The sequence below is a fragment of the Panthera onca genome, chromosome D4 (genome assembly GCF_046562875.1).
Source record: "Panthera onca isolate mPanOnc1 chromosome D4, mPanOnc1 haplotype 2, whole genome shotgun sequence".
NCBI lineage: Eukaryota > Metazoa > Chordata > Mammalia > Carnivora > Felidae > Panthera > Panthera onca.
The window spans coordinates 44,394,115-44,407,621 of NC_138351.1; the positions used below are offsets into that span (position 1 = coordinate 44,394,115).

The following is a 13,507-nucleotide window of genomic DNA, read 5'->3' on the forward strand; positions in this document are numbered from 1 at the left end:
CTTCCCCTGCTCATTCTCTCTCAAAAATAAACATTAAAAAAAATTTTAAAGAGCCAGTAATAGTTGTGTTTATTAGAGCATTATTGACAATAGCCAAGGTATGGAAGCAATGCAAGTGTCGATTTATAGATGAATGAATAAAGAAGATGTGGTATATATACACAATAGAATATCACTTGGCCATGAAAAGGAATGAAATCTTGCCATGCAGGACAACATGGATGGACCTAGAGGATATTATGCTAAGTGAAATAAGTCAGACAAAAACCAATACCATATGATTTCACATGTATGTGGAATCTAAAAAAACAAAACAGGGGTGCCTGGATGGCTCAGTCAGTTAAGCATCTGACTTTAGCTCAGGTCATGATCTCACAGTTCATGGGTTTGAGCCCCATGTCAGGCTCTGTGCTGACATCTTGGAGCCTAGAGCCTCCTTCAGATTCTGTCTGTCTGTCTGTCTCTCTCTCTGCCCCTCCCCTGCTCACACTGTGTGTGTCTCAAAAATAAACGTTGAAAAAATAATTTTTTTTTAATGAGCAACAACAACAAAAAACCCAGATTCTTAAATACAGAGAACTGTTGGCTGCCAAAGAGGGCCGTGAGGGTCATCTTACTGCCTTCAGTCCATTGTTTCTGATGAGAACTTTGTTTTTATTGTCATTTCCCTGTATGCGATGGGTTTTGTTTTTGTTTTTGTTTTTGTTTTTGTTTTTGTTTTTCATTTTTGCTTCTTTTCAAATCTTTGGCTTTGGCTTTCAGCAGTTTGACTATTATGTGACTAAGTTTGGATCTCTGTTTATTCTATTTGGATTATGCTTCTTAGATATGTAGATTAATCTTTCTGCCTTTTTCTTCTTCTGGGGCTCCAATTGAGTCTGTTGGTACAGTTGATAGTATCCCACAAGTCTGAGTTTACTTTCCTCAGTTTTTCCCTGTTGTTCAGATTAGATAATATTTGTTTATTTATCCCCATTTCTTTCTTCTGCCAGCTCAAATCTGGTGTTAAGTCCCTGGAATTATTTTGTTGCTATTGTTCTTTCAACTCCAGTGTTTTCATTTGATTTTATGACTTCCCTTTATTGGTATTCTCTGTCTGATGGGAAATTGTCATATTTTTATTTCTTTAAACATGGTTTACTGTTGTTCTTTGAACATATTTATAACAGGTACTTTGAAATATTGTCTGGTAGGTCTAATATCTGGGCCCCTTCAGAGTTAGTTTTTATTCACTGCTTTCCCCCCACCCCCCATTCATGGATTACATTCCCCTGTTTCTTTTTAGGCCTCATGATTTTTTGTTAAAACTCAACATTTTAGATAACATGCTATCCAGCAATTCTGGATTCTGACCCCACTGGAAGCTGTTTTTGCTGTTTAGTAACTTGCCTGCAGTAATTCTACACAGTTTTATCTCCCTTTAAGTGTGTGATCACTGATGTTTTTGCTTAATTTCCTTTTTTAATTGTTTTTAAGCCAAGATTCCTACAAGTCACCCTGGGTTAGCATTATTTAGTAATCAACCAATGACTGTCAAAAAATTATGCTTAAACACCTTAAGCCAGTATGGCTTTCACCCTTTGCTAATGACTATGTGTGTGGGTTAAGGGACAGAGTCAAAGATCAGACAATTTACAATTCTGCCTTGGCTTTCAGTTCCTTCTGGGATTTCTCATGTCTCCTCTGTACCTGAACCAGGCATCATAATCAGCCAGGGAAGGTGAGTAGATAACTAGGCCCTGTCTCTTTACCTTTCTTGAGCCTATATACTGCCTTACCCATATACAATCTTCTATACCACAAGCTTTCTCATTCTCTGGATTTTCTTGTTAGATTTCTGGCTGGTCTGCTAGTCTGTTGCTCAACCCAACTAATTCTGCAACCCCACACTAGCTGCAAAAGTTGTATTCACTGATTTTTGCTGTTGTTGTTGCTGAGATCAGTATTGTTTTTACTGAAACCCCTGGGTACGTATTGTGCTCCAAATCAAGTTAGCCCCAACTGACAGGAGAGCTGCTAGTTTTCACAGCACAGCCTACCCAGGCAGAACCACCACGCAGATCAAACATGGGGGCACAGGTCATGGAAGCTGCCCCAGGATGAAACACCACAAACTCCCACTTTTTGTAATGATGGTTTAGCAGTTATTCTTAAATAAATGCTTCTCAATTCATTGTATGCCTGTAGTTGATTTCCAGAGCCCTAAAATAGTTGATTTTTATTGTTTGGTCCAGTTATATTATTGCTTTTTGAGAAGAAGATTTACTAAGCTCCTCACTCCACCACTCCGGAAGTGCTGACACCCCCACCCCCAGGCACACTCTTAAGTTTATTTTAGGCCAATAATACTACCAACTATTTATTTTAAATTGGCCTCATTTTAATTGAAAATCTAATCTTTCTCCAAGAGCCATTAATGGCTCTATCAGCATCTTGAAAGCATTAGGGGGCCTTAGAGGGAACCATCTTGCTGAATATAAACCACATGTTTCCCCTTCAGACTTCAGGACTCACTAAAATGGGGGCATCTACCTGTAGATGCCTACACACTGCCTCAAGGTACGTGGGGGTGGGTAGGACAGGGCTTTTCTGGCCCTCTTCTGTGATGGATGAAGTGTTAAGAAAACAGGTTCCAAGGCTGAAAGTTGCCTCATGTGATTTCTGATCCCCAACAATACAGTTGAAACCACATTATTATCCAACCTCCTAACTTCCTCCACCCAACATGTATTACAAAAAACCTCCATAGGACCTTGAAAACCTCAGAATTCCACATGACAAACTATTTACATGCCTGAAAAGCCATCAGTAAAGCCCTTCAGGGCCAGGGTGTCATGTGGGTAATTGGCAAGAATCTATTTAAAAGAGATTCCATTCAATAATGTGTCTTAAAAAAAAAAAAAAAAAAAAAAACTTACCTAAACGTAAAGCTAAGCATCAAGTAATTACACTTTCAATCTTTCCAATTGCACACTGTTTTGAAAATGTCAAAATTACAACCAAATGGTGCTGGAACATATTTAATGGCGGTTTGCTGGACCCCAGTAAAGGTGCTGGCCATAATAGAAGGAAAAAAAGTTTGCCTATTTTTCCTGTAGAACTACAGTAAGTGGAACATATAATATAGATGGCCCCCATTGAAATACACATAGTTAATGACCTTGGACTTTGGTTTCTCTTTTCCTTTGGAAGTAGAATCGATATGTGCCCATGAGACCATGAAGGTTGCTATGAGAAAGACTTACTGAAGCAGCAAATGGCTACAAGAGACAAACAAGCCATGGAAAGGTGACACACAAAGAGATAAGGCAAGGATATGGCCCCCTCACACAGGCATGAGGTTATGCAGGACTGGTCCAAGGGGAGAGTAAATGTCCTGGGTCTTCCCTGAGCTTCACTCCTGCTCTTAGCCAGGACCCACAGAGTAATAGGCTGGGTGGGGATTTGTGTAAATCTAATGCCAAACCGTGTCACCTGGGGCCCTTGTAAACAATGGTCCAGAACTGCTCATTCATTTTTTTTCTTCACTAAAAATGCCTTTGTTGTGCCATGCCCTGTGCTAAATGCTGAGAATACAGATGTCGGGTGGTCAACGCCCAGTTTTGGAAGCCACTATATCATAGGGGAGTAATACAACAAATAAACCACTTAAATTAGTTGAATATGGTAAGTATTATTCTAAAAATCTATTAAGACACATAAGTTGCAAACTGGCACCTATGGGTCAAATCTAACTACAAAAGCATTTCCTTTGGCTACATACTGAATTGCTTTTAAATCTGAATTTGAGGGGCGCCTGGGTGGCTCAGTCGGTTAAGCATCCGACTTCGGCTCAGGTCATGATCTCACGGTCCGTGAGTTCAAGCCCCGCATCAGGCTCAGCTGACAGCTCAGAGCCTGGAGCCTGTTTCAGATTCTGTGTCTCCCTCTCTCTCTGCCCCTCCCCTGTTCATGCTCTCTCTCTGTCTCAAAAATACATAAACGTTAAAAAAAATTTAAAAAATAAAAATAAAAATAAATCTGAATTTCAGAGGAGAACTACCAACTTCAACCCCAAGTGCACACAGAGCCAGAACAAAACCCCTCCTTCATCTGAGTATGCCTAGTTCTGAGCAGTCCTGTTGATACCTAACTAGTATTTGCTCATTAATTCTGTGTAAGTAGGTAAGCAGTTAATAGGTGTCAGAATTTTCTTTACAGGGAAAAGAAAATAGGGTTTTCTCAATTTTATCAGTAGGGAAAAGTCAACCATGATTCAGTTTTAACAGTGGACTATTACTCTCTGGTTTGCAGAGGGCAATGTCAGATGTAACTATCTAGAGAAGGGGAGGAATATGGGACATTTATTTTTTTAATTTTTTTTAATGTTTATTTATTTTCGAGACAGAGAGAGACAGAGTGTGAATGGGGGAGGGGCAGAGAGAGAGGGAGACACAGAATCTGAAACAGGCTTCAGGCTCTGAGCTGTCAGCACAGAGCCCAATGCGGGGCTCGAACCCACGAACTGTGAGATCATGACCTGAGCCGAAGTCGGACGCTTAACCAACTGAGCCACCGAGGGGCCCCGGAATAAGGGACATTTAAACACAGGTACTAGGTTGGGTTTTTTCCGGTGTGTTTGAGTGGTATTTTGTCAGGATGAATAGGGAGGACTTTTCTTTAAATAACTCCATCCTCGCCAACCTCTAGGGTAGGCAAAGACCACTTCTCACTCCCAGACAGCTCTCTACACCTGGGGCAAGGTGAGAAGGGGGAATTGAGCTGAGCAGGCAGTTGTACTGAAAAGCCTCTGACTCCACGAAGATTCATAAATCAAGGAGGCTCATAGGGAATATATGAAGGAAAGGAGTGTCTGTAGCTGGACGTACCCTATCAGAGTCCCTGCTCCCTGTCCCATCAGAGATAAGGGTTAACTCTAGTTTTGTGCCTCCTTTCTGTCTCTTCAGGGTCTATAGTACCCCCTTTCTTGCCTTCTGCAAAGCCTGGATGAAAAGGGAGATGAATGAGTCCTGTAGATGTAAAAATGCCACTGCACCATGCACCTGGCTATAATAACTTCTTTGTAAAGCTTCTATGACAGTGCCTGCTTTATTGCGGGTAACTGGCAAAGAAAAAGACAGATCCCTGCCATCTTAGAGATTGCAGCCTGACCAAGCAGACAAATGTTAAGCAAAACGAATAGAATTACACACTGAATTACAAAACAGAGGTGCACCAGGCACTCTTAGAGCATCTAGCAGCATGTTTACGGTCTGGCATTGGGGAAAGTCTGGAAGGATTTCGAAGGGTGTGATGTTTCCACTGCTTATTGAAGGATGAGTGCTAGATAGGGGAAGGGAGGAGGGCTTTATAAAGAGGCAGTAGCATGTGAAACATGCCCTGAGATAGAAAAGAAATGCAGGGAAGAAACTGAAAGAAGGTCCTTACGGCCAGAGTAAATGGCACTGGGAGGAGACGCCAAAATCTACAAGGTACTACAAGAGGAGTTGGTAAAGGTTTGGGACTTTATCCTAAGGACCATAGTAACTATTTGAGGAATTTTAAGTGGAGAGGGGGTCAGATCACATTGCCATTTTTTTCTCTATTTTTTTAAGTTTCTTTCTTTCTTTTGGGAGAGACACAGACAGAGCAAGTGGGGGAGGGGCAGAGAGAGAATCCCAAGCAGGCTCCAAGCTGCCTACTGCTGAGCCCGACACAGGGTTCGAACTCACAAACCATAAAATCATGACCTGAGCCAAAACGAAGTCAGTTGCTTAACTGACTGAGCCACCCAGGAGCCCTTCATATTGCCATTTTACTTATTTGTTTATTGAGAGAAAGAGAAAGCATGAGTGAGGAAGGGGCAGAGAAAGAGAGGGACAGAGGATCAGGAGTGGGCTCCGTGCTGACAGCAGTGAGCTTGATGCAGGGCTCAAACTCACTAACCATGAGATCATGACCTGAGCCGAAGTCAGACGCTCAACCGGCTAAGTCACCCAGGCACCCTTCACATTGCCATTTTTAAAAGATCTCCCCGGTTCCTTTCTGTGGAAAATGGATACAAGTGGATAAGATTGGAGACATGCTCAGGTATATAAGCCTAGATGTAGATGTGGAACAGGCAGGATTAGGGCTTTGCTGGCAGGAAGCAACAAAAGGACAATAGAGAGAGGCATAAAAGATGGGCTTGCAGTGATATACCACAGAATAGGCTACAGGGGGTACAGACACAGGAGGGGCTGATGGGGAGAAGGGAGACTGAGGCACAAGTGGACAGGGGATCCCAATGAGGCCAAAAACTGTCTTGGTGGGAGTAGTTAAGAAAGCAAGCTGGGAGCACTGGATGATGAAGTGCATAAAGGAGGAGCCATTTCAGGGTATGAAAATGTCCAAAATGTAGCTTGGCAGAAGGTGACAACAAAAGAGTGGAAGAAAGAGAACAATACGAAAGATGAGGTGGCAAAATGTCAAGAGTCCAGGTTCTTCCAAGAAGCAGAGAAGCTCGGCCACGTGTGGTGCCTTTGGAAAGATAGATTTAGAGCCGCTGGAAGGGCTTCAGGAGGATTCCTACATTGCCTCAAGCCTCTCCACCTCCCCTTGTCTAAGTGTTTGGCTTGGCTAAATAAACGCAACTATTATCCCAGTCACTCAGGGATCCACAAACATGTTACATGAAGGGTTAAACACATATTCCTAGGGCAACCATGTGACCATGTGCATCATAAGCAGAAGAGTTAGGGATTACCAACTGACCTCGGTTCCTGTGGTCTCAGCCTGTGGCTTGTGCTCCATAGAGTGACCACCACACTCCTTTCACTGTACCTACCGTCCATATCCTGTCTCTCCTACAGGACTATTAAGTTAAGGCAGATTCTGCTTCCTTCACAGACAGACCCTAATACCATGCCTGGGATGTAACAGATGCTCAATAAAGAGTGAATCAATCCCACGTATATGAAGTACAAAACTGGCAAAACTAATTTATGGTTTTAAAAGTCAGAATAATGATTCTATCCTACATGGGATCAATGTTGTATTTCTTGAGCCGGGTGCTGTTTACAGGGATGTGTTCACTCAAAATTCATTGGTCTGGGGGTACCTAGGTAGCTCAGTCGATTGAGCATCTGACTCTGGATTTCGGCTCAGTCATGATCCAAGGGTCATTGGATCGAGCCCCACATCAGGCTCCTCACTAATTGTGGAGCCTTCTTAAGATTCTCTTTTTTCCCTCTGCCCCTCTCCCTCACTCACGCTCTCTCTCTCAAATAATTTATTTTAATTAAAAAAAATTCATTGGTCTGTATGATTAAGATTTGTACACTTTTCTGTGTGTACGTTATGTTTCCATAATTTTTTTAAATGGATGAATGAATCACTCAATCAACGATGGAACCTAACTTAGCTTAAATTTGAAATGCTTTCCCAGCATAGACTTCCAACAGCAAGCTAAGGCAGGGGTTGGTACATCTTTTCTATAAAAGACCAGATATTAAGGTCTTAGGCCTCACAGGCCATACAGTCTCCATCACAAGTACTCAAATTCACTGCTATAGCATAAAAGTAGCCACGGATAATGTGTAAAAAAATGAACACAGCTGTGTTCCAACAAAATGTACTTAGGAATGCCAAAGCTTGAATTTCATATAATTTTCACATTTCCTAAAATAATAGTCTTTTCATTTTTTTTTTTTAATAATTCAAAAATTTAAAAACCATTCTTAGCTCTCCAGCTCTACAAAAACAGGCTATGGACCAGATTTGGCCTGCAAGACATAGTTCAACCGACCCCTGCACCAAGGGGGTGTGCCTGTAAAACACATTCCCTGGCCTGCAAACAGGCTCAGCCTATCCCTCCCCAACCTGCCGCTCAAGCACCCTCTCACCTTTGTAAGTAGGCAGACACTCCATCTTGTCACCACATGGATATTTACTGTCCCGAGGCTTGATGGGGTCCATTCGACAGACAGGGTATGGGTTGTAATCTTGTTTATATGTTGTGAGCAAATCCATGTTCTCTTCACTTGGGACGAACTGGTCGGGCTGGTAGACCTTCACTGGTAACACTTTGTGAGGCCCAAAATCTCTCCTAAAAGGAAAGTAAGCACATGCCATTGACCCAGAAGAAGACTCACAAGGGTCTCAATTTAACCCAATTCTACAAACGTTTCCTGAGAAGTCATCTTCTACTCTATACCCCAACTGTTCTTCCTCTTCTGTTTCCTACTTTCACAAGAGACACTACCATTCTCTTCTCACTCAAGTCAGACAACTGAATGCCATCCTGGACCCACCCCATCATGGCACTGGATAATCACTCACCAAGTGCAGCCTCCCTCCACCTCATCAGTTTGTCTTTCCCCCTTAGTTTAGACCAAGTGAGGCATTTCTCACTTGGATCATGTGACAATTTACCACCTGGACTTCCTACTGCATTCCCACCAATTATATGTCAATCCCCGTAGTGTGGCCAGAATAAACTCCCTGAAATGAGATCACAAAAATGGGATCGTTTTACTCCCCTGCTGAAAAATCTTCCAGATAAAGCCAGACTTTCTAGCATGGAATATAAGCATTCCTGGACCTGCCCCTGCCTTCCGCGGCAACCTCATCTCCTACCTCCACCCCGATCCACACTCTACTCCAACCACACTGAACCACTCTGAAGGCCTCTCTTCTGTGCCTCCTCTCTCCACTGGGGAAATAACTTTTCTTTTGCAGGTACCACCACCTCCCCATCTGTGCTCCCAATAGCTTCTCCCACTGATATTGATCTCCTTCCTCTACTTGATCTTATAGAAAACCTAGAGGGCAGAAAAGTACAATAAATGGAGACACAGAGTCTTTCATTTCTCAGCTCTCTGGCATCAGTGTTCCCATTCTTTCAGGGAGTATGAAAACAATAGGACAGAAAAAGTATGATGGTCTTCAACTCCACAGCAAACACTCTTTTCCCAGAACATCCCACAGCTCTAAAATTGCCAAGATGCTAACTGTACCATCATCAGGAATGATCCTGGCAAAACCAGGGCTCAGCTTGAGTTTGCACTGTCTGGTAGGGCAGTCTTGACTCCCCACTGCTCAGTACAAACTCTTTTAAGCAAACATTTCCCCCCACCCCCCCCCCCAAAGGGCTTCTGATTTACACAACAGCCTGTTTTTGCTTGGAACCCATTTATCCAAGTGGACAAGTGGAAGGGAGATTTTTCCCTGACGGTGCTTGCCAAAACAACCTCGCCAAGGGAAGGGGGAGGTTTCCGGACAGGAAAACATCAGGCCCAAACACCAATAAAACCTACTTCCCGGCCAAAATCTGGAGCAGCATTACTGAGCCATGCTTGACTAACAAAGGTAACACGCTCCACTGTAACCTGTCTTGCATGAATTATACACATGGTTGTGAATAAACCCAAACTGGGGCCTGGAAGGGGCTTGGTGGGATGGGAGGAGGGAATTAGGAAGCAGGAGAATTCATCTCTCTAGGGCTCTAAGGGGGAAATGGGAGATGCTTCAGTTGAACTCCCAGTAACTCCCTCTGAGTAGATTTAAAAATATATCTCAGCAGCATTTATAGGGTCTTCAGCCTGGGCTCCCTTCCCAAGGGCCGCATGTTGGCAAACAGCAAGAGGAAGCTGAGTGACCCGACGCATCTGGAAGCTGACTCTGTAAATTGGGGCTTATGGAGGGAACAGGCTAAACAAGAATCCAAGGGTCAGTTCCTCATTTCTACTCTTTTTAGTGTACAAGTGCCTCATGCTGGTGTCTGTTTAATACTAAACCAACTGCAGCAGGGAACGAGGACTGGCAGCCCCAGGCCACAGAGCCACAAAATGACTTTCATCGGAAAGTGTGCCCCCAACAGGAGGTGAGCACTCCTCACCCCCAAAAGGGGTAGAGGCAGCCTGAGACCACATATCCCCACATAAACCCATGTTCACTGATGGCAGCCCAAGGGTTCAGCCCTCTTCATTTCCAAGAAGGAGTATCAGGCGAGATCCACGGCAAGCAAGGAGGAACAGAGCTGAATGCCCAAGCTGCCCCATGGAGCACCCCCAACCCCAAAGCAGCCAGGAGTGCTTTCCAGTCACAGGCCTGCCATGCTCTGGGACCCTTCACGCAGAGACATCCTCTTCCGTCATTATTCCTAGCGAGGGAACCAACCTTCCCCTCAGAGAGGTTGTGAGAACCTTTCTTCAAGGGCTGCCAAACTCAAGGACAATGAAAATATGCTTAATACCTTTAATTGCTGCTGTTTCCACAGGAAAAGAGCAGATAAATACCAACCAAACTCACCAGCTCGTGGGTCATCCTGAAGTTGGTTACTCAAAGATAAGAGCTGATACAGTAAAATCCTTGCTCAGCATGTTTAAGGAATGAAACTGTTAACTGAATCTCCTTCTCTGGTACAAAATTCAAGTTTCTTTGTGAAAGTACACCTATGGTTCTATTTCCTGATCAGCTATAACAAAGCAAACGATCTTTGCAGGAGTTGGGGGCAGGGGGTGATCTACTTCTGAAGAGTGGTAAAGTTTTAAGTTTAAAGTGTAACTCATTTATATCCAACGCAAAAATATTTACTGTGGTTAAGAGTGAATTTGATCAGAATATATGTGTTCCCTCATTATGTTTTTATGTTGAGAACATTCATTGAAATCTACTATTAACCACAACATAACTGCATGTCCCCAATCTCACATAATCTTACAATCTTTAAGGTCATGTAAGAGAAAAGTATTTTATTCTTCCCAGAAATTGCTCATATTTACTAGCTTTTTTCTTTTTAAGAACACTCCCCCCTTTCTTCCTGTGTTACATTCCCTACCTAGTCCCTGTACCCCTTATGACTATGAACCAAGAAAAAAATTGGTCAAAGATGTTAAGTCTCTTTTAGGTGCACAGCCATAAAAGTTATATAGTATGGAAAGCCAAGAGTTAAACCTCCAAGTTAAGCAAAGGTTAAAGTGGCCCTGCTGGGAAAGTCATAACAACTTGACCTCCAATCCTCAGGCAAAGCTAAAGAAAGATTTTTGACCAGAGTCTGACAAAATGAAAGAAGAAATAACGTAACAACCAACTAGGAACCAAGCCTGGAAGTGGGAAATGAAGATTTTCACTGTGATAAAGAGGCCATGTAATACTTTTTTTAACCACTGATGTTTATCTCCAAAAACTTCAGTACTTGTTAGTGTGTCCAATTAATCAATATATTAAATGGAATCCATTTTAAAAAGATTTGCTCCTCTTGCCCAAAGCCAATCCCTTCATCCTTATCCTAAATCCCCTCCCTCTTCCTCAGGAACCTGTTAAGTCGGCTTCACACCCAGCATGGGGCCCAACATGAGGCTTGAACTCACAACCCTGAGATCAAGACCTGAGCTGAGATCAAGAGTCAGACACTTAACTGACTGAGCCGCCAGGAACCTATCTATATGCTCATCTGTGTTTTAACCTTTTCCTTTGTCCTGGCTTCTTTTCTCAGTAGTTGATCATTCTTCTGTTTTTCCTAACTTAAAAGGAAAAAACTAAAGTGACACAACAACCCTCAATGGAGTCCACTCCCCTCCCCTCTTTCTTCCAGAAAGTGTTGTCTACACACAGACTTGCCTTCCTCACCTCCCACCCACACTCCCATCTAATCTAGTTCTGCTAACCCTTCCCTCTAGCCCAGGCCAGGTTTCCAAATCCAGTCACTGCTCTTTAGGTCATTATCATCCTGAACCATCCTAACAGCATCTATGCTTTCACTCGTCTTTTTAAATTTTTTTTTTTCAATGTTTTTTATTTATTTTTGGGACAGAGAGAGACAGAGCATGAACGGGGGAGGGGCAGAGAGAGAGGGAGACACAGAATCGGAAACAGGCTCCAGGCTCCGAGCCATCAGCCCAGAGCCTGACGCGGGGCTCGAACTCACGGACCGCGAGATCGTGACCTGGCTGAAGTCGGACGCTTAACCGACTGCGCCACCCAGGCGCCCCTCACTCGCCTTTTTAACACTCTCCCTTGACCTCTGTGATTCTCCTCATGATTTGTCCTCTCTCTCAATCCCCTCCTCTACAGGGTTTGGCTCTTTGTCAGTTGATTTTATTTCATACCTTCCACATGGAATTCAAACATTTCCCAAGGTTAAAAGCAACCCTCTAAGGAAACCATTATGTCATCACAGGCAGGCTGAGAGCCCAGCCCAGCACACTGAGAAAGATCCTACGGCTGATTCACAGGGCTTGATTCATGCCCCTGATCCTGATAAGGACACACTGAGCCCTCCTTGTCTGTGCTGTGACAGACAGGATTCTAAAAACCTGCCTCCAGGATTCAAGTTACACAGTCTCTGTCTCCTGCCCTACTCTCTCAACTCCTCAATGCCCACTAGAGCTGAAGCTAACATCTGTCACCAGTTCACATCATCTCTGCACAAAAATATGAAAAACAACTACCTATGAGCACTAAAGAGCACAAGATAGGCAGATTCTGGAGCAAAGCCCACAGGTAGAAGAAGGGACTAGTACTACACAAGCCTCTGTGTAAGTTTCCATTTTCTAGTGGGTTTCTTGTTTTGGTTTCCCAGAGTTTGCAGTCTGAAAGCAGGCCTCAATCTGTGCCGTGCCAAGCCAAGCAGCCATAATGTGAACAGAAAACTTCGCATCTTTGACTGAAAAACCAGAGGACCAAGTTTGAGGCAACCACAGGTGCTGGAAAGTAAGGAAAAATTCCTGGAAAGGAGAAAACCCAAGACAGGAAGCTCTAGCTTCTGTACATAAACTGGACCCAGGTCTCCTGCTGACCTAACATGTATGAGGCAGACTTCAAGCAACCATGCCAAAGAACTGAACTGATGAACTGACATTGGAGCTGTCACCCAAGACACAGAGTTGCATTTTGAATCGAATCAAATTACCTCCTATCTGCCTTAAAAAAAAAAATAGGAATATTAATAAAATAAGTTATTTGGAGGAATGTAAAAAAAAAAAAATCCAGAGTGTTTACAATGTAACTTTAACAATGTACAGGATCAATCCAAAACTCATTGACATACATACAGGAAAAATGTGACCCATTTCCAGGGGGAAAAAAAGAGAATCATGAAAACCAACTTCAAGCAGACCCAGATGTTAGAATTAGCAAACAAAGATTTTAAAGCAGCTATTCTAACTATGCTAAATTATAAAAACCAAAATAAGGTCATAATAAATTAAAAGGTGGGAAATTCTTAAGAGAAATAGAAACTATCTAAAGTTAATGAAATGCAACTTCTAAAACTGAAATATACAACATCTGTAATAAGACAGTCGCTGGATGGGCTTAATATCAGAATAAAGCTAGAGAAAAGACTCCGTGAACTTGAAGACAGATGAATAGAAACTATCCAATTTGAAAAACAGAGAAAAAAAATTGGCAGAAAGAAATGAACAGAACTTCAGAGACAGAAAAAGTACTTGAGGAAATAATGGTCAAAATATTTCCAAATCTAATCAAAGATACACAGCATCAAAGGCTCTGAAATTGCCCAGGCAAGTCTAGTGCTGAGCCCTAT

General features: G+C 42.8%; 1 protein-coding gene across 1 annotated transcript in view; it reads right to left on the reverse strand.

The window, feature by feature from the left end:
- SAXO1 (stabilizer of axonemal microtubules 1) overlaps positions 1–13,507 on the reverse strand; it is a 95,188-nt gene that overhangs the window by 4,934 nt on the left and 76,747 nt on the right. Inside the window, exon 3 of the mRNA XM_060609693.3 lies at positions 7,863–8,065. Coding sequence (XP_060465676.3) covers positions 7,863–8,065 — 203 coding nt within the window. The remainder of the gene's footprint in view (positions 1–7,862; positions 8,066–13,507) is intronic.